Genomic DNA, 22484 nt, shown 5'->3' on the forward strand with positions numbered 1-22484 from the left:
ATCCCCTATTAAGAAACTCTGTACAGGCCACCGTTCACAGCCTTGATACATGACTGACCAATAACAGACACTACTTACCTTGCCAATTTCTTGTTACACTGAGATACTTGCAATTATTCCTATTCAGAACTGATGACTCCTCAAATCCAGTGGAATTATTTTTGTGAAGAACATGATGGCTCTATTCTTCCCTTAAGCTGTAATTCCAATAACTAATTATATATATATATAATTATATATATATATATATATAAAATAACTATGGGGGGGGTTAAATATGCCCAGCAAAAGTCACTAAAAATTGGATGCTTTCTCCCAGCAATTCAGAACTGAAGAGAAGGAGAAAGGCAGGGTTGCAGAGAAGACACAAAGCACAGGCTTTGCAGGTGCCCACCGAGAAATGGAGCCGGTGTTGGGAACTGTATCTAAATAAAGTTAAGCAACAATTTTCAACTCTCAGAACCTCAATCTCCTCATCTGCACAATAGGGGGAGGGAGGAAGGGAGAGAGAGAGAGAGAGAGAGAGAGAGAGAGAAAGAGCAAAAGAGAGAGAGAGAAGAAGAAGAAGAAGAAGAAGAAGAAGAAGAAGAAGAAGAAGAAGAAGAAGAAGAAAGAGATACAAACAGAAACATTGATATTTTTGTTCCTCTTATTTATGCATCCGTCAGTTGACTCTTGAATGTGCCCTGCCAGGGGATGGAACCCGCGATCTTGGCATATCAGGACAACACTCTCACCATCTGAGCTACCCAGCCAGGACCTAGACAGTCAAATTTTAAGTGAACTGATATTAATCCCCCAAATGCTAGAGTGGTGCTGATTCCTCTCCCGCCCCACGGAAACTTTCTGGCCACAGAACTGGGTGAGACACAGCGTGTCACATTGCTCGCAGCCTGCCGATACAGACACATATAGCGTGGGGCATTGGGAGCCCAGGGTTTGGTATCTCACTCCGGCTCTGCTTTCTGGCCCTTCCTTCCATTTCCAGTTTTCTCATTAACCTGGAAAATTTTCCTAATGTCTCTGAGTCCCTGTTTTCTTTTCTCTTCTGCTACACAGAGATAGTGCTTACTGCGTAATTTCCCTTGTTTTTACTTTCTTAAGGTGATTATGAAGAAAGATAATGTATCTTATTTATTAGCATATATTAATAGCATATATATGATGTTACTATTTAGCCAATAATGAAATAGTAATTAGCTGATCATTATTGCTATGACTATAGCTACTACTGATATCACATTATTGCTGGGTGACTGTGAGGATCAATCACAACAAAAATCATAACACCCCCTATCGTATAGAACCTCCCCTGTGCCTGGTCCTATACAGGTACAAAGTCTACAAGGGTGTAAAGTGCTTGGTGTCATGGCTGGCGCAGACTAGACAGTCACCTGTGTAGCTACTATAATTGTTATCTTTATCACCTCGTCTTTACACGTCGAAGCCATCCAGTTAGGTAACAATTACAGTTCCTACTTACCTGATGATGAAATATGAACTTCTGTGATCTTGGTTACATGATTTCTATTCTGTAAGCTTCAACATGGTTGAGATAGTAATAGACCTAACGCTCTTCTGAGCACTGCCCACTTCACCAACTTCTCTCTCTGACACCCTGGAGGTTTCTAGATGATCACGAATTGCTGACTTCAGAGTCCTCAGCTTGGTGGGTTTGCCCGGTAGCTTTGAATGAAAGTCACTACTATTTTCCCTTGAGTAATTGCTAACCCAGAGATGCAAAATCAACTCAGTGACGTCACTTAGGAAATCCCCACCAACCCACTAACCCTGATTCCATGTATCTAGAAAATGCAGAGAATAAGTGAGACACAGGCAAAGAGGTTGTCTTTGCTAACAAAATTTTCTCAATTAACAAAATCCTGAACTTGAAATTCTTAGAGATATTTCTGGCTAATAAAGGTCTCTGCCCCGTGGGTCACTGCACATTCAGCAACAAATGATCACTGCCTAATTTCTATGTGCGGCTGGGTACGGATGCCAGGATCCCATTCATCGCAACCCAAGGCTCAGAGATGAGAGGCCACAGTTGGCTTCCGATCGCTCCAACACAAGTCAGAGGGGCACATCTACTTCCGCAGGAAGGCTTTGGCCAGGAAGGGTGTTAATTACGGTAGCTTCCCCACGGGGCATCAAACATGGGCTGAGAACTCGTCCTAGCTTCCTTCAAAGTCAGGATCAGCAAACAGACTGGGATCGCTAATATTCTAGGGTTTCCTGCGCCTGCCGCACTGATACTGCTTTGTCTCCTACCAGCCAAAGACGTCTAGAAAACATTGAGACACACAAAAGTGAAGAGCGTTTAAGTATAGAGAGGAGTTACATATGAGAAGAACTTCAAAGTCTGACAACTTGATTCACCTACAAGAAGTCAAGGGGCACAGATGGCCCAACCATCCCTAGGTAACCACCTCGCCATTCCTCTTGTGCTTTTCCATACAACACCCTCTCTGACCTCTTTGTTGCCTTCCCCAAGTTCTGCTTTTACGATCCCCGTACAGTCTACTTGGAGCCACAGGCTCTCTCTCTCCCCAGCAGGGGGACCTTCGCCCTTTCCTTCAGGTGATCTCAGACAGCGTTCTCCTCCTCGCCTGACTGTCCTCGGGCCACTCCTCAAACAACACTGCCATGGGACTCCCTCCTGCTCCCATCGGGGTCCGCGCCGGAAGTACCGTCAGCTCCCTGCCGCTGACGTAACCCTCGTCCCCCTTTTCGAGTCTCGGGTGTTAGTTCTCTCTTGGGTTTTAGATATCATCAAGGGTTGTATTAAAAAAATAAAAGAACTTCCTTAATCCAAATGATCCGCACGCATCAGTCCACGCTCCCCTTCACAGACCATGAGGGCAGGTGGCACAGAACGCCCCGGGCTCTGTGTTTGCAGAGAATGAGAAGTAGTGTCGCAAAATAAGGGAGGAGGACTAAATCTGTCATTCCGCAAACGTTTGTTGGGGACCTACTGTATCTCAAACACGGCGGCAGGTACGAAGGATACAGTGGAGAACACAAGGAGGTTACCGTCACAGGCCATGCATTCTCAGAATTCACAACCTACACGAAACAGGGCAACCAGCCCCACAGCACGCTGGCTTCCTGGACTCCGGCCTTTTCCTTTGTACAGCAGGGACTGTGATGCTTGTCTTGCAGGGGAAAACAGACAGTGAGACAGACGTGTCCCGTCAGGGACAGCTGGTCATTCTCAGTGGTTCTCATACACACTGGCCAGTTGGAAGGATGATGAGCACAGGCCACTGTGAGTGCTGAAATCCAGATATGATTATGTCCCCTAAGGAGAGAGGCGAGCACAGGGGACTGGACATCTCTGTCCCGGCAGGAAAGAGAAAATTAGACTTGTATAAACAAGAGGCCGGCTGGAAAGAGAAAACTAGACTTGTATAAACAGGAGGCCGGCCGACCTTCCTAGGAGGCAAGCCGAAGGCTTTTCCCAGAAGGGAAAGTGAGGGAGAATTTCTCGCTCCTAGAGAGTCAGCCCACAGAGGGTCAGGGAGAGCAGGCTTTTAAGGATCTGTTGTTCCCGTAGCGACAGTTGTCAAAACACACCAGAGCTCGGTTTCTTCAATACATCAAGTATTTGATTCTTATTCTCTATATTAAAGTTAAAACCTGTAACAAATAAGTGCACCTTTCTGCTCCTGCTCTGGATTTTTAATAACTATGCGTCACCCTCCTTCTCCTTCTCTTGCCTGATTCTGACCAGCCTCTTCTCATACCACTCTCTCCCCCCTTTCACTCTGTCCCATTCTTCTCTTTAATGGATTTATTGTAACACATCTAAGTGAATATTCACATGTTGGGAGCGCGTATTTGGTGTGCGAATGCAGGAATGAATGGAGGTCGAAGTTCTACCTTCTCTATGTGTCTGTTTCCTCCACTTCAGCTCCGTGGACGCTCACTAATTACCTCTTGTTTGCTAAGCATTAGGCTTGCTTGAGGCGAGTGCCTGAGATTCTCTGCAGCAGAGAGACTCACAATAGTTGAAAGACTGTCTCCTTCAAATTCAGTTGCTCCTGATAATTACAAGAGCCTGAGGTTTACATGTTTATCTGCTTTTGACCTTCTCCCAATGCAAAGAACGCAAGCCGTTGACTCTGAGAAACTCGTCCATTCTTTTATGCAGCGAAATGCTGAATAAAACTCCATCTCTAGAAGTAACGTCTGTGTGTGCACATGAGTGCACGACATTAAAGAGAAATTATGTGAATCAGAGAAAACATTGTGGACTAGGACAAAGGAATAAATTTACCTTCAAATCTGACATTTTCTGTTTTCGGTAACTTCAGAAAAGAGTCACCTACCTGCTCTCATCGTGATTTTCTTGTATTAAATGACGAATGCTAAAAGGTTCTTTCTAAGATGAAAAAAGTGTTAAACCAGGGAAATGTGTGAGATTGGCTAGAAGACACATTTTTCTTAAGCTTTCAAAGAATTGCATAATAATTGAGTTATTAAAGGTCACAGTACTAGCAAATCTATTGGAATCCAGAATTTTTTAACTCCCAACATTTCCTGGGCAAGCATATAAATATATGTAAGCAATAGTGTGTTTTTTTCATCCACCCTTGTGAAAAACATACATTTGCCAAAAACCTATAGAACAAATCAAAATATACTGTGTAACAGATAGAGGCACACTGTACTGAATAATACAACTAAAATCTTTCAGCTTCTTTCCTTTTTCCTTTTTTCAGGAATTGTTGCTAAGTAATGGCCCCAAAGGGGTGCAACCATCAGGGGACGCTGTTGATTCTTTCTGAACCTGTCAATCATTATTTCCATAGCTACTTGCCTGATCATTTCTTATTTCCAAAGAATGCAATTACTCTTTGTTGTTATATTATATATTGAGAAGCAAATAAAATTTCATAAGCCTCACTGTCTTCAGGTATGTGAGTGATCTGTTATTATGAAGGCATTCTAGGGGTCCATTTCTCATGTGAGTAAATTTAATATTCAAAGAATTCTTGTGTGAGGGAATCAGGAAGACAATATAAATAAAAACAACCTTTCTTCCTGAGTGGTCTTTCATACTTATATTAACTTTGTCAAAATACTCCCAATTCAACTCTAATTTCTTGTCACAGTGAGAGACAGAAGCTGTGTCACCGTCTCCCAACAACTTTAATTTCTCATCTTTGTGAAAGCTTCATTTATGTCATTCAAATCAATGGCCGTTGGAAGAGCACCTATAATGATTTTTCTTTTCTTTTTTTATAGAGACAGAGAGAGAGAGAGAGTCAGAGAGAGGGATAGACAGACAGACAGACAGACAGAAACGGAGAGAGATGAGAAGCATCAATCATTAGTTTTTCGATGCACGTTGCAACACCTTAGTTGTTCATTGATTGCTTTCTCATATGTGCCTTGACCGCAGGCCTTCAGCAGGCCGAGTAACCCCTTGCTTGAGCCACTGACCTTGGGTCCAAGCTGGTGAGCTTTGCTCAAACAAATGAGTCCGCGCGCAAGCTGGAGACCTTGGGGTCTCGAACCTGGGTCCTCTGCATCCCAGTCTGACGCTCTATCCACTGCACCACCGCCTGGTCAGGCGGAAGAGCACCTCTAATGAAACATGCATAGGACTAAGAGTGGGAGACAGAAGGAAAGAGGGGGTGCAGCTCCCTGGTGTGCAACAGTTCACAGTCGAGCAGAGGCGGCAGGCGTGAGCAACCCCTTGCTAACACGAGAATCCACCCCTCCTATTTGGAACCCTGCTCTCACTATGTGCATTGCTGTCTCATAACACTTAGGACACCAAATATTCTCCCTGCATGTGTTCTCATTTCCACATCTAACTGGCCTGCCCCTCTCTGTCAAAATTACTCTCTAACGCTTTAAGCATCCTTGTTTCTATAAGAGTGGTCATGCTCCAGTCTTTCCAGCCTGAAAATATATGATTAACCCCTTGTTTAGTCTCCTGAACATTTTGGTAAATACATTAAACCAGACAGAAGTGATCTCCATGACACCTTGTTGTAAAAGGACAGACGTGTACTTAGAATCTCAACACCTACTGGATCCCAGAAGCGCCAGATGGCGGGACAACAGCATGCTGTCTTTACTCAAATGTCAAATTATCAGCAAGGAGCCCTGGCCGGTTGGCTCAGTGGTAGACCGTCGGCCTGGTGTGCAGAAGTCCCGGGTTCGATTCCCGGCCAGGGCACACAGGAGAAGCGCCCATCTGCTTCTCCACCCCTCCCCCTCTCCTTCCTCTCTGTCTTTCTCTTCCCCTCCCGCAGCGAGGCTCCATTGGAGCAAAGATGGCCCGGGCGCTGGGGGTGGCTCCTTGGCCTCTGCCCCAGGCGCTAGAGTGGCTCTGGTCGCAACAGAGCGACGCCCCAGAGGGGCAGAGCATCGCCCCCTGGTGGGCAGAGCGTCACCCCCTGGTGGGCGTGCCGGGTGGATCCCGGTCGGGCGCATGCGGGAGTCTGTCTGACTGTCTCTCCCCATTTCCAGCTTCAGAAAAATAAAAAAAATAATAAAATAAAAAAGAAATTATCAGCAAGGCTTTCTTGACCGGTCCTTACAAAACAATCGCCACTGTCGCTGGCATGTCTTCCTTCCCCAGCTGCCGAAGTCTCTGCCTGGACGCTTCCTAGTGGCGGCTCACAGGCAGGAAGCCAATTGGTTCTCCTTGTACCCGGATGCTTACCCAGTCCCTACAATAGCATCTGACACACAGTAGGATCTCAATACAGTTTAATATTTTTCAGTGTCTCAGTGCATTTTCTTCCCATGTGAGCTTGTGAAAAATCTGATACAGCAGTGAACACGTAGAAGTGCATGACTATCTGCATACCTCCCCTGACGGTATGTGGAGATTTAATTACCTCTGGCTTTGCCCACTCTGCCATCCCTACAGCGGGACATTCTGGTAAACAGGGAGCCGAGCGGCATCATTAACTTATGCCTGGGACACAGGCTGCATACTTCAAGATCAAATTAACTGTTGTGTTGCTTCTCACTCTTCCATCAATGTCTGCACATGTAAAATTTCAGCACCTTAACATTGATTGAAAAGGTTGCGTGGAAAAATGAGACAGACTGACTCAGCGACAGGTGTTGGCAGTCGGCACGGAGAATGAGAGTCTTTTGTCAGCGTGACAGCCAGGAGCGGCGCAGCAACAATGCAGATGCCGGATCCGACGTGGGTGGGGCGGGAGCTGGCTCGGAAAACGCCGGTCCCCACTCACTTCCCGGGGACCCGAGCCCACAGCAGGGCCTGCGTTCTCAGGCTGCCCCGCCAAGATAAGAAGGGTGGGTATTTTTTTATTTTATTTTTCTCATGAGTGCATTCAACATGAACAAACCTCAATTTTCCATCCAAATTCATTTTGGAGCCCATGATCTTTGTTACCGTTTCTGTGGCTGTGACCAGTAATGAGAAATTTAAAATTCAAGGCGGTTAACGCCTTTCAATGAAAAGCCTAACACTGTTCTGTAAGGGAACTCAAGGACTTGAGTGGAAGTTGTGCACTAAATATGTTATCATTAAACATGTTATCAAAATCTGAACTTTATGAGAGCTCTAGAAAGTAGCTGTGATGATCCATCCTTAGAATAAAGGACAGGGGCTTGGGAATAGGAAATATCTTCGTGGAAGCCAAACACTAGAGCAAGTTGTACGAGACAGAAGTCAAACCGAACCCCAACCGACAGTTCACACTCAGGATTTCACCGGCCACGTTTTCTCCTCTGAGATTCTAAACCCCGTGTCACCCCGGTGGATCTTCCGGAAACGTGGTGATCATTCAGTGGCTTAGCTTTGTTACAAATAAATGTGTATATGCAACACAGGGCTTCTGTTTGTCTTTTCGCTTCCTTTCGGCACGTTTTTCAGTTACTTTTGCTGACAGTCCTCAATAACTACTTGCCAGCGTGTAGGAGGCACATTACTTTAGAGTTCACGGGAAATGTAAATAAGACAAATGCTGTTTTTAAACCTGTTTTTTCCCCATATCTATTTTCAAGTGTTATGGAAAGTGATGCCAATTTAGAACAGATTCCATTATGACAATTCTAATATTTGATTACTGCAATTTGGCGTACCTGGTGAACAGAAAATGGGATGTGGTAGTGGGGGGAATCTTCCTTCTAACTCTTGCGGAATCACTAGAGATGTGTGTACACAGAGAGAGACAAACCCCGCAACCAGTACCACCCCCCTCGCCCAGCCGTTTTCTCATACCCGCTTATACCTTCCTGGTTCAGTTACCTTGTAAGAGAAAGACCTAAAACATGCAGTAGTCCCCCCCTCATCCACGGATTTACTCCCTGCATTTTCCGTTACTAACAGTCAACACTGATTCAAAATTATTAAATAGAAAATTCCAGAAACAAACAATTCATAAGTTTTAAATTGTGCGCCATTCTGAGTAGCAGGACGAAATCTCACACCATCCCGCTTCATCCTGCCCGGGGCGGGAACGGTCCCTTTGCCCGGCGTATCCATGCCGGATACACCAAATGCTGCTTAGTCACTTAGTGACTGTTTTACTTACCAGGTTGCCTGCTGCAGCACCACAGGTGACTGCAGTGACTGCTTCCAGGTCACCCTTGTCTTACTTTACAAGGGCCTCAGGGATATTGACCTACATTTTACTAAAGAACGTTGCTGTCCCCCTCTATTTTACTATTAGTTATTGGGGTTAAGGTCTTACTGTGTCTCAGTTACTAGTTAAACTTGATCATAGGTATCTATGTATTGGAAGAACACATAGTATATATAGGGTGTGGGACTCTTTGGGGTTTCCGGCATCCACTGGGGGGCTTAGAACCTATCTCCCGTAGACCAGAGAGGATTGTTGTATGACTTTTGTGAAACTAATGAAACATGACTGATAAGAATGCTACTTTGAAATCAAGTCCTCTAAAACTTAAGTGACTTGACTGAAGTCACAGAGAGAGCAAAGTTATTCCTAGAAGAACAAGATGGGGCCCTATGTTTCCTTGACCTGGATTTGCGAAGGAGGAACGGAACGGAGGGCCAGTGAGGTTTGATCCCAGCTCTTTCAAATTGCCGACTGTTGTAGTGTTAACTGTCCCAGGCCTCCTCTGTAGGGCTGTTTTCTATTAATACCATTTGTGTCTGGTGCTGCTCATTTATACTCTGCCAAGAATGAGAGGAAGGGCATCAAATTTGCATTTTGTTTCATCATGTAAATATAGTCATTATTTTCATGTATAGCTCATGGATACATTCATTATTAAATAGCACAATGAGGCAACCTCGATTCTTGTCTTACAAAGGTCCACAGATGTCAGAATGCAAAGGTAGCTTTTTAAGATAGATAATAAACACCACAGCAACATAACGACAGTCAATGGCATGGAAGGGGAGTTCCTAGAGTAGTCTGTTACACACAATAAAATTTTACCGCTCAGGGAAACTACTTTTAAAGAAACTCTCCAGATAGATGTAGATATAAAAACCTATGTGATTATGGCTATGCTTACACTTACAAACCAGTTCAATCCTGTTAACCTTATGAACACTAAAATCACTAATTTGCTGAATTCCATATTTCTGTTCCTTGTGGTCATATAAAAATGCCTAGCTTGTAATAAAATAATCACGCTGAAGATTTTGAACGGGAAATTACACATAATCACAAATTGTAAAGTGACACTAGTATAATTTTTGAATCATTAAAAAAAAGTGTCATTTATATAGCCATGCTCATTAGTCCCTCTGCCTATGAGAACTCCAAACCTCTGTCTACCTCACTTGTTGTAAATTTAGTACCAGGTACATAAGAGTCTGAAAAGTCCACTTAGTCTGTAAATATTGATTAAATCTGCACGAGTAGGACTATTCATTTATTTCCATATTATATCCATGAAATTTTCTAACTGTAAGGGAAGACAGACCATCCTCATACTCAAAATTTCTTAAAACTCAGGGTTTCACCCCAAGTGGGGAAACCTATCAGGTTTTTGAAAAATAAAGAACCGATTTTCTTGAGACAAATTATTCTTTCCATGTAGTGGTATTTTAACCCCCTTACCCAATTTTCCCAAATCACTCATTTTGTATTTATCTAAACTAATTATTATTATTATATTATTATTATTATTATTATTATTCAAGAACATTGTTATTTTGCCATTTTCTTTTCATAAAATTCAATACAGTCCTTCAAACAAGAACAGCAGCCATGACAATAAGAATAACAATAATAATAAAAAATCAATTACTCCTTTTCATATTTTCTTCCTGGCACTTTGAACAAAAAAACCCATGAAAATATACATTTGATATATTTATAACATAATTATCTGCGCTAACAACTCTCTAGTTGTGCTGTAAGCTCTGTGAGGTCTGGGCCACGTCTCAACCTGTGCACCCATGATTCTATTCCTGAGAGTGGAGGTGATCAATACACATCTATATACCAAACTGAAACATTAAGCTAAAAGAATATATTCAAATGTTTGGAGACTCTCTTCTGTTACTTTTTTTTTTTTGACTCATTGACTTCCTAGTTTTGGTTTTCTTTCTCTCACCCTCTCTACTAGGTTGTCTAATGCTGGAGAAATTGAAATTGAAGACATCTGGCCAAGAAACCAGCTCTGACTTTTACCAACTGAGTAGCTTCCAGAAATTAATTTATGCAGAGCTTTTAAGTGACTTATGCCAAGTGATGGTCATAGCACCCACCTACATGGTCATGTACATCTATAGATATATATGTATCTATATGTCTATGTAGATATCTCTCTATATAGCAGTTGATTAGTAAATGGTACCTTCCTTCCCTTGGCTTTGTGGACAGAATATAATACCCAGAGTTTTGTGCCAATGTCATGAGTGAGAAGTCACTGCTTCAGGAAGAAGAAATCGATCTAAAGACGGTATGTTCATGTTGTGGGCTATCCTTCTGAAGCATCCTCGGGTCCCTGGTCTGTTATCAGAAATGCCAAAGCTACTGTTTCCAAATAATTAGATGATCAAATGCTGATACATACTGAACATGAGAAGAGAACTCCAAGATACAGTCTAAGCATCTTAAAAGCATCCATTTTTCAAATTCAAAATTTGAAACTGGGATCTGAAATTGACAGCATCAGAACCTTTCTGAAGAAGCTCTTTTCCTCACCATGTTCCCCTTTGAGCTGTTTATGTTTACTGGCTCACAAGGCAGCGCAGTGCTAGGTACTAGGGTGTATGATGAGAACTAGGTTAAGATCTCTGCGCTTCTAGCTGAAATTTGTTTCTGTGAATTGCATTTCTTAAAAAGAGACATTAGATCTTTTACGCTTTAGCCCAGAGAAAATTATTTTCCAGAGATGTTTGTGGAATTTGACTTACACGGAAACAGATGGGGTATTTGTCTATTCCTCCCAACAGCCTCTCGGTGGGTTGGTGTCTGTGCACAGAACTACCTTTGCGGAAAGGAGGGGGGTGCCCAGTATTAAATGATCCCCATCTCTGAGCTTCCCTGATTATATATGTACAATCACAGATGACATGTAGGAAATTAACTCTCTGTTTCCCAAACTAGAATGATTAAAAGCTAGACGATCCTTCTTTTGGGGAAATACATCTAAAGTCACATTTGCAACAACAGTTAAAGTCAATTAGTGAGCACCGGCGTTGTGTTCTCTCTATAGGCTTAGGTAATCTTCAGTGCTGGGGAGGCAGAGTTAGGACAGAAGGACGGGGGAGGTGCTGGAACTATGCAAATAACACCTGCTGTCCTTAAATAAAAACACCAAAGGCCAATATATATATATTGCGTTTTTGATTATATAAGGGGTTGTTGACTGTTTAGTCTTCGATATTCTTATCTAAACCACCCTTCTCTACAAAATCAATGAAAAACATATTTGTTCTTCTTCACCAAGCCATTTTGAACTAGTCCAGATGAAACTCAAAGCTATCTTTCAAAGGGGAGAAGAAGTCATCTGTATAGAAGTAGACACTGGAAGTAAATTCTGCACGGACGTGATCCGTAGGAAGCAGGGGAAAGTATCTGATCCTAGCTGGTCCGCTCAGGTTGGATGGGTATCATTGGGGAGTATATGCTTTCTCTTCCACCTAAGCTGGTCCCGAAGACCCCCAGTGTGACAGCAGGTGCTACATGTTGAGGAGTCTGTGTGGTTCAGTCTTTCAATTCATCACGTGCATCCCCAAATCCTGATTTCTCTAAAAATACATCCCTTTGGCTTCTGCTGCAGTCAGCACGGCTAGCTCCCTCTGGGCTTAAAAACTATTTGTCCAAAGGTGTAAGTAAAATGACAGTCACCCTACATTCAGTTTTCCCGAGCATATTTAATTATTCTATGTGCGTGGGGTAGGGAGATTATTTTTAGCAATCATAAAACAATTAATGTGAACATAGCACTTACCCTACTTTACCTCCCACAAGAGACTCCAAGCAAGAAAATAAATAATTGTTAAGTCAGTGTGTGCAAACAGCCCGCTGTCGTGCTCACTGGGGTCAGAGGAGTCCATCATCAGCAAAGTGGGAGAGGGGTGGCAATTGTGGGGGACACTGTTTGTAAATACTGAGCAGGCTAGAATATCGAGCTCTTAGATATTAAAAATTAAGTTTTATCATCATCATCATCATCATCATCATCATCTAGTTTGGACTGAGCTTCACAATGAGATTTAAATATAGGTCAAGGTGGAGACGCACTTTAGATTCTCATTCATCACTCATTAACTCATTCACCCATTCATCTGTTTGACAAATATTTATGGTGAGCTCTATGTATTGAACATTTGTCACCTGCCTGATTTGGGCATGTCATCAAACCTCAAGGATCCTCATAACCTCATTTTAGTGAGATATTTAAAAACAGCTACTCTGTAGGGCATGGAGTTAACTCAGAGTGCTGAGACACTGGCACAGAATGGTTGCTGTCTATGATTTTTATTCAGGATTCACTGGTGTTTCTTCTCTTTTGGTCTAAGAAAAAGCACAGACTCACATGCTGATACTCCCTCTCACCCCCACTCCTTGGTTGCTCTGAACGTTCATGTGTGCGCGTGCACATGTGTGTGTGTGCGCGTTGTGTCTGAAAGGGGTGTCTCTCTGCCTGTATTCTTTCCTCAAAGATTATAGAAATCTCTGTCCTTCATTGCATAAAGAAAACAGACTGTCAATGAAAAGTGCATTAAAAGGACATCCCAATGTTAAGAGAAGCACTCTATGGGTTCCTCTGAAATCGTCCTGTCTGTTGACTTCTTCAGGGGGCTTGAAGCAGACTCACGTGTTATAGAAGAAGCCATCCTTCCTCCTTCCCACCACTGGCCACCCCTTTACAGGAGGGCCCGAGCTGGGGTGTTCTGTGGTTTTTAGAAGTGGGTCAGCCATGTGATGGGTAGAGATTCCTCAGCTTTGACCAGCACTTAGAAAGAGGTTCGTTATCTCCTGTGACATAACTGTCCCACACACCTGGTCAAGCCAGCTGCCTTCCTCTCTGAGTCACTCATGGCCATTGGTGTCAAACTTTCAACACCAAATACAGGGGTTTTAACAGAGACTGGTGTCTTGGAATTTATATCACTGAAGAACTTTTTGATCTACTATTAATATAAAAACTTTGTGTTTTTCTAAGTAGAAATATCCTATTTAAAATATCATACTTTGACTCAATATAAATGAAAAATGGAAAAAAAATACTATTATAGAGTTTCTCAACTTGGGAAGATGAAAAATAAAAATGGAGTACTCTTTTCAATATCACGGAGAACAGACGGACAGCTGTCAGAAGGGAGGGGGGCTGGGGGAATGGGTGAGAAAGGTCAAGAGATTGAAGCAAAGAACAAAACTCACAGACACAGGACAGAGATGACGGGGGGAGGGGGAGGAGAGGAAAGTGGGGCAAGGGGAGACGGGAGGAGATGTGACCTGGGCTGAGCAGCACACAGTATAACATACGGATGACAGATTCTAGGATGGCACACCTGAAACCTACGTGATTTTATTAAGCAATGTCACCCAAATCAATTCAACAGAAATAAAATAAAATATCATCAGTGACTGGAAACAGTTTTATGGTCAGTATTTTTAAAAATTGCAAACGAAGTCCCAAGAGATGAAGGCACTCGTGCAAAGTCATACAGAAAATTAGCGGAAGAATGTGAGTTTCTACCCTCTGAACTACCGGCACATTTATTTTCCATAGAAAAATGTCTCACAGGAAAGAATTCTGATACCATTCAGAAAGTGAAAACGACACAACCCTTGATTTCTTTTTGCGGAAATGCCTTAGTCTCTCCTAGGCCACACCCACCACTTGTCAAAAGCACCATCCGTGTTCCCAGGACACAGACTTCAGTGTCCTCTTCCCCAAATGAGTTTGCTTAGTGGGCTCTCCTCTCCCTCCCTGTGTCATCAGTTCTGCCACGTGTTCTGTGCTGTCATACATTTGATTGTCCATATAGATCGCTGTTCAGGATTAATCACACACAGCACTGCGGCCTAGAACATGGCGTACAGAGCGTAGATTTGACTAAGCGTAGACCAGCATGCCTTACAAAGACATTCTCACTTATCAAGGCAGATCCTAGCGTTGTTGGTCTGCCGGGGTTGTCTGAATACTTCCCCTCAAAGGTCTGCCCTGAAAACACTCTCCGGCCCATCCTCTGGACAGTGGAAATGATCATCTATATACAATCTTGATTTTATAAAGGACCCTGTGTGTTTGCAATTTATCACTTTGATTCAGGAGGCATAAAAATAACTCAATTCCATGAAGGCATTCCATGAAGACTTCATGTATTATCTTAATTTTTCTCAAAGGAAACCATTCATTAAATGGATTTTCTTTTTTTTTTTCCCAAGGAGTATGCTTTCTGTAGCTTATTTTCACAGGTTTCCACTGTGACAAATGTTATTTGTATCCAATGAAGAAAGATGACCTGAGTTTCCAAAAAAAAAAAAAAAGGTCAATGAATTAAGTTAGTTTATTTTTAAGCAAGTCATTTTTCATAGTCCTGCTCGCCCGGAGCAACGCTTAGACTGCCCTGCAACTCCACTCCGGCTGCTCTGGATAATTAAGCATTTATTATTCACTCGCCTCTCATTTCATTTCTACTTTCCATCTTCAATCACTCACGATGGACTGCAACTGTTTTCTCACTACTGTCCCCAAATTAGTGCTTTTTAAATAAATGCCTCATCTCTCTCTGTCGGTGCCCAAACTATTATAAGCCAATACGGCATATTGAGGGTGGTAAGGAAGAAACACCACCAACAACAACAAATGAAAGCATTTATAGAATACAAATAAGCTCTTTCTGGCATTTTGAAGCTATTCACACACAGAAATGACCCTTTATTTTACAGTGACTACTACCCTACATCTTCTCTGACACGCACGCATATGCCTCCTAGGTCTGTGTAGAACAGAGCCCTGGGCCTGTTCTAAGTTTTCCAGGTCCCTGTGTAAACCAACGACAGCCCCAACCATCAGCTCTACTGCTTGGCAGTCAAGTGGGGTTACAGAAGAATGTTGAAAAATTAGAGTTTGAAATCAGACCCAACCTCATCTTGCTTCAAACATCTTGGGCAAGAAATGTATCAATTCTGACACTCTGTTCTCTCATCAGTGATGCCATGAATACTTGTCTCAAAATACCGAGGAATAAACTACACTAAATTTGATAAAGCGTGTAAACCCATTACCGCAATGCCAAGAACAAAATGTGTCCAATAAATAAGGTTGTTGTTTATTTTCCTGTTGTTTTTATTCTTCTTGTTCTTGTTGTCATTTGCTGGGGAATTTAATTTAAATATGGGGAAGGCATCTTGCCTTACTCTCTCTGACACACAGTTCTGTCATCTGCAATATGGAGACAGTAATTCTTCCCTCCATGGTTTGGTTTAGCGTTCTGTCAAACCTAGAGGAATGTAGAAACACGACAATATGTTCCTTCTGTGCGCTGTAGTTGTCATTATTACTATCAGAGTCACCTCTGACATACGATACATTAATACTCAATCCTTCTAGTATAGTGGCCCTTGAGACTCTCTATCTCAATGTGTGATCTAGAACGAAATCTAGACAAGAGTTTATCACAGTCTCTGGCTCATTTTTGCAAGTACAAGAAGAGCATCATGTTGGCTAGACACCTGGGACACAGGCTGAGACTTGGCAATGGCAAACATGGTAGGCCTAAGTGAATCTCAACAACAAAAGAAGTCACATGTGAGGTTAAAATGATGTTCTTCCCACTGGAAAAACAAATAGGACTGTAACCTAGAAACCAACTTGTATTCCCTAGTGAGTTCATCAAACATCTTCTTTAAGAGTTAGGTCAAACTTTTCTCTTTCTATATACTAATTTGCTTTTCTGCCCTGCCTGCATAGCTCAGTTAGATAGAGCATCATCCCAAAGCACAGAAGTCGCCAGTTCAATCCCCAGTCAGGGCACATACAGGAACAGATCTATGTTCCTGTCTCTTTCTTTCTCCCTTCCCCTATCTCTAAAAACAAGTTAGTAAAATAAAAAAAAATAACTTTTTAATTTAAAAATTAATTGGTTCTTCCCTTCCTCCCCTCTTCTATCCTGCCTTTGATACTGCTTCTTTTTTTTTCCTTCTTCTTCATTCTGCTTTCCTATCTAAAACACACACTAAAGGCCTTCTACATGTCAGACGCATTGTTAGGCATAGGGGTATAAAGTGAACAAATGGGACGACCCCCTTATTTCACAGACTATACAGTCCAGCACGAAGAGTCATCCTCTCTACTGCTCTTGCTGCATGCTCCGGCAGCCACAGCGGCCCACCACTTGGGTTCCTCTTCCAGAAAGGACGTGCCTAAGAGTGCAGCCCGCTGGCACCTCAGTGTGGAAGCACCTTTAGGATTAGTTCTAGGATTCAAGCTGAGGCCCTATTCTTCCCACATACATCCCAGCCGAAGACTAAACACAGTGGGTGGTAGGCAAGTCTGGCCATTTACATTCAACACAGGACTCCTTAAATAAATCTTTGCTCCAGGGACCCACACGTGGGTTTGACTGAGAGACACTGTCCAATGGACCCTGTCCGGTTCTGCTTCCCTCTTCATCCGCATGGGTGTCAGTCCTGCTCACAGTCTGACAGGCTCCCCTGCCTATTCCTGTCTTATGTCTGTTACGGACTGAATGCTTGTGTGGCCCCCAAATTCATATGTTGAAATGCAATCCCCAGTGTGATAGTATTTGCAGGTGAGGGCTTCGAGGGGTGATGAGATCATGAGGGTGAATCCCTCATAAATAGTGTTAGTGCCCAATATAAAAAGAGGCCAGAGGGCATGCTCAGTCTTTCCATGAGGACACGAGGTCAGCCATCTACCACCCAGAAGCGGGCCTCACCAGAACCTGAACAGACTGGCACCCTGATCTCAGACGTCAAGCCTCCAAAGCTGTGACAAATCAATTTCTCTCTCTCTCTCTCTCTCTCTCTCTTTTTTTTAAGCCACGCAGGTGATGGAATTTTGTTACAGCAGACGGAACTGACTGAGACAGTGCTTTTACCACTCAGCGTCATTACGCCCCACTACACACTTTTCCTCCTAACTGTCTCTGAGTCTGTTCTCCAGAGGACACGCCTGATACACACCTCTAGTCACCAGAAAGAGCACTTACTTCCCATTTGCTCACAAAATAAAAAAATCCAAATGCTCAATGGTCCTTGTACACTTTTTTCTACGTTTTTCTAATGCAAACCTTAAAAAAAAGTGTTCTTGATCTGTTTTTTGCATAGCACTTATACCCTCACACACACACACACACACACACACACACACACACACACACCAGTCTCAAAAAGTTTTTTTTAAAGAATTTTTTAAAGAAATAAAATAACCTCTCTCTTGCTGGAGAGCTCAGCTGGTTAGAGCTATGCCCAAGATGCCAAGTTTTGTTTTGGGTTCGATTTTTGGTCAGGGCACATACAAAAAGCAACCAATGAATGCATAAATAAGTCGAACAACAAATTGATGTTTCTTTCTCTCTCCTCCGTTTCTCTCTATTAAATACATAATTTAAAAATTTTTTTGAGAGAGATAATGTCAGGGGGAGAGATAAGAGGGAAAAGAAGAAAGAGAGAAGCATCAACTTGTTGTTCCACTTAGTCATGCATCCATTGATTGCTTCTCATATATGCCCTGACCGGGGCTCGAACCAGCCACCTCAGAGTCCAGTCAGTGCCCTAAGGAACCAGCTGATGTCTTTGGGATCAAGCCAGTGACCCTAGGATTTGAGACAGTGAGCCTGGGATCTAGCCAGTGACCCTAGGATCAAAATTGGTGAACCCAGGATCGAACTGGCAACCTTGGCACTTGCACGATATTCTATCCACTGTCCCACGGGCCAGAGAAATAAGTAAAAAATAATTTTTAAGATTTTTTTTTTTAAGAAATAGCCTCATGGATAAGAGTCAGATGCTATAGGAACAGCTAACATATACTCGCTTTCACTTAAGCAAACTCAAGTATAACTGGGCTAGAATTTATGCAAAAATGTTTCAATTTCCTGCTTTACCCATTTATTCAGGCCAACTCTTTATTACCTAATTGAGCCTCTATTTCTTCCTGCATTGTGTCTGCTACAGTATGAAAACTCAACTCCACTCAGCTGTTATTTATTGAGCGACTACTGTGTACGCTCTTCAAGTATCATTTCTCCCCATTGCAACTTCCCCAATGGTCTCAGAATACAATTTTTAAAAAACAAGTTAGATCGTTTTGTAGCTGTCAAATTGGATGTGATAAAACTAAAATGAATGTCTGAAGATTCACACTCATATTTCGGGTAAAATGCAAACATTACATGCTGCTGACAACACTTCATTAAGCAAATGGCCATATGAGTCAATGAGACTGAAAAGCGCCCACATCTTCTGACTTAGTAGGGGGCTCGTATTATCTATAGCTCAGGGTAATTTGCTCTGGAGGCATAAATTATTTACACGACATCACCATGCTTCCTTTTATTTATGTTGAAAATAAAAATCTATCTTCCAAAATGGATTGTGAGGTACTTGCATGATGAGATTAGCCTTTCTGACTTTTTTCTCCTTATATTTAATTCAGTACCTGGCACAGGGTGAAGGCAGCAGGGGTACTAGCTGGATTAATATCTTTATTATACCGGCAATGGTGAACAAAGGAGCCCAGCGAACAGAGAGTCAAGGTGCAAAGAAGAAAAGGACTCACTCCACTTACACGGTCCACAGAGTTACGTCTCCCAGAAGCCCCTTGTAGCGTAATCACTGCCTGTGAAAAGTGAAGTTCAAGTAGGTCTGACAGCGGCTTTGAAGTGAAGGATCAGGCTGTGAGTTCCAATTCTGAGCCCAAGTCTGTCACTATAGCTGATGGCCAAGGAATAGGACAAGTCCAGGCATTTTTATTTATCTATTTTTTATTGAAAGGTGGAGAGGCAGGGAGGGAGAGTCAGACCTACACATGCGCTTGGACGGGGATCCACCCGGCAAGCCCACTAGGGGGTGATTCTCTGCCCATCTGGGGCCACTGCTCTGCTGCTCAGCAACCGAGCTATTTCAGTGCCTGAGGTGAGGCCATGGAACCATCCTCAGCACCCAGGGCCAAACTGCTTGAACCATTTGAGCCATGGCTGCATGAGGGGAGGAGAAAGAGAGAAAGAAAGAGAGAAAGAGAAAGAAGGAGAAGGGGTGTAGAAGCAGATGTTTGCTTCTCCTGAGTGCCCTGACCGGGAATCAAACTCAGGACTTCCACACGCCGGGGCTGACGCTCTCCCACGAGCCAACTGGCCAGGGCCAAGAAATCTTCAGACTTTTTTTTTTTCCCTTAAAATCCAGAGCTCTGCTGCTCCCTCAGGGTCATCAAGGAGCCGGAATGAGATGGAGCGACAGACTTCCTTCTTCACTGAGCAAGAATGTGTAATTATGCCCCTAATTAGTGCATTTTAGAAGAGTTCTTTCCTGTTTCCAAATCTAAGTTCAATTTTAAGCCATGACCTATTTATGTGTAAATATCCTTTTTTTTTTCTCACTTTTAAATGCATGCAAAATTTACTCTTTGAATTAAAGAAACACAGAGAGGCTTTAATGTTTTTCTTTTCTTTTTTTATAGAATGTACCGGGGTGACACTAGTTAATAAAATTATGTAGTTTTCAGTGTAGAATTCTGTAACACATATCTGTATACCATATTGTGTGTCCACTACCCCAGTGAAGTCTCCTTCCATCACCACTGACCCCCCTCTACTCTCTTCTACTCCCCCACCCCCTTCCCTCTGGTCATCACCACGTTGTTACCAGTGTCTATAAATGTGTTTGTTTTCTGCTCAACCCTTCACATTTTTACACCGTTCCCCAACGCCCCTCCCCTCTGACAGCGGTCAGTCTGTTCAGTATCTATGAGTCTGTTTCCGTTTTGTTTAACATTTTAATTTGATTAATAATTGACTTAATGCTATAACATGGAAATTATCTCAATAATGCTGAAAACTCATGAATCAAAGAAATGATATATGCATATGTAGCTGTATATTAATTTTATCTACTTAAAAATCTGCAAACCACACTACCAGATACAGAAGAAAAATACACGCACAAGATATTGTTATTTATGATCATTTTTAAGTGTGCCATCCAAATAGTCCACGGATTATACAGAGTCTAACAAAATAGCTTTTTTGCTCTAAATACATTGTTAAAATTAAAAAATAAAAAGTTATCCTCATTTGTGAAAACTATTATTTTATGATTTATAGATTCTAAAATCCATACCACCAGACTCAGAATATTGGCTAGGTTCAATAATAATAATAATAAAACATTATATGTAATATATCAATACATTATGTTGGAATACATAATATCTTCATAAAGAACCATACTAGGTAGATGTCAGTGTCTGTTTTACAAATGAGGAATCTAATAGCAAATCTAATATCCATCCATCGAACTGTTACCATGTGTTATGCATTTTTTGCTCAGTCTGATTTTGATCATAGCAGCACGAGGTAGGTTCTATATCAACTTCATAGATGTGCAAGTGGAAATTTAGAAAGTTTTATAAGCCAAGTATCATACAGCCAATTAAATAGTAACTAAATTTATTCTTAAATGAGATGTTTAAGTCTGCCTGATGTATAGGCATTTTTTTTTCCTCCCCAAGGATGAAAAATGCTGGCAGGCCATCTGTTAAACAGGCGATACTGCACAAAGGGTCTGCAATTTGTTTTAATCAGCATCAAAATGATTGTTGGGCTTGCCAGGTGCCTCACACTGCACAGGAATAACACGTTTAAATATTATTGATACAGGCAGTAAAGTACTTAACGATAACATTTCATAATCCACATCCCAAGAAAAGTGTTTCCCTGCAGCAATAACATGGTGAATAGAATTCAAAATTTAGTTCACAAACCTGTTTCAGGCTCAATGGAGAAATAAGGCTGCCCTTCCAAGATGCTATAAACCAACTTGGCGCTGTTTCCATAAACTGGGTCATCAGCATCAGTGGCTGTTACATTAGTGACAGACGTACCTAAAAAAAAAAATTTAAATAAAAGAGAGAAAAAGAGAGAGATAATAATTAACACACGATTCTTTGCCAAGAGCTAAAATTTGCTAAGCATATCATACAGAAATCCATGTGTGGGAATAAGGAAGAAAAGGAATCTTTTTTAAGATATGGAGATAACTACTCCATCATAACTTCAACAGTCTCCAAATCTTTCAAAAGAAAGAGTACTGCTAGGCTGGAGGACTTGTAAAGATAACCCTTTTAGGTTCTGTATTGTTTCAGACTCCTTTGTAGTTTTCATTTTTAAAGCTACCTATCAGACTCATATAGGCTGGGAGAAGATTGGAAAGGAAACACAGCAAAGGAATGTGAAACACGAGCTTCATAATACAATATAACACAAAGCATTGAAGTTTTGCAAAAGAAGAACTGCATATATCCCCCCAAAATGGCTGTGGTTAAAAGCTGTGCAGAAATATCAAAGGGATAGTTTATCCATCGTATTTAATTCCTTAGAATATAAAATTAGATTGGAATCACCAATTCATCAGCACATTCAGGTAATGAGACCAATGGATAACAGAAGTCAAATATTTTTTTTTCTTTTTCAGGATAATTATCTGTATTTTTATTTTCTCATTCATTCCATAGTTAGGCACATACGGCTTCCTTAGAGAAAGTATAGATATAAAGGCAAAATCTACAGGCAAGAAGCGTACAGTTGGCGTGGGAGAAAGAGGAGGAACAGGCAGCTCTACAGAGAAACGCAGCTGAGTGCAAGAGCTCCAGGTTTAGATCCTTGACTCCGTCCAGCAGAGTGGGTGGGCAGGGACAGCTTTCTGAGAGACATGGCATTTGACTTCAACTATTAAAGGTAGGTAGAGTGTAACCAGGAGAAGAAAGGCAGGGAAATAATTCTAAGCGATAAGTCACATCTAAGTGAAGGCAAAATACTCTGGAAGACTGTGGAGAATTCTGAGAATTGCTGGGACTGG

At 42.0% G+C, this 22484-nt stretch overlaps 1 protein-coding gene across 1 annotated transcript in view; it reads right to left on the bottom strand.

Moving 5' to 3' along the window:
• Positions 1-22484, bottom strand: part of CDH8 (cadherin 8) — a 354528-nt gene that overhangs the window by 164110 nt on the left and 167934 nt on the right. The window contains exon 4 of the mRNA XM_066349106.1: positions 21391-21510. Within this exon, the coding sequence (XP_066205203.1) occupies positions 21391-21510 (120 nt within the window). The remainder of the gene's footprint in view (positions 1-21390; positions 21511-22484) is intronic.

Source organism: Saccopteryx leptura, chromosome 9 (genome assembly GCF_036850995.1).
Source record: "Saccopteryx leptura isolate mSacLep1 chromosome 9, mSacLep1_pri_phased_curated, whole genome shotgun sequence".
In the NCBI taxonomy this organism is placed as follows: domain Eukaryota; kingdom Metazoa; phylum Chordata; class Mammalia; order Chiroptera; family Emballonuridae; genus Saccopteryx; species Saccopteryx leptura.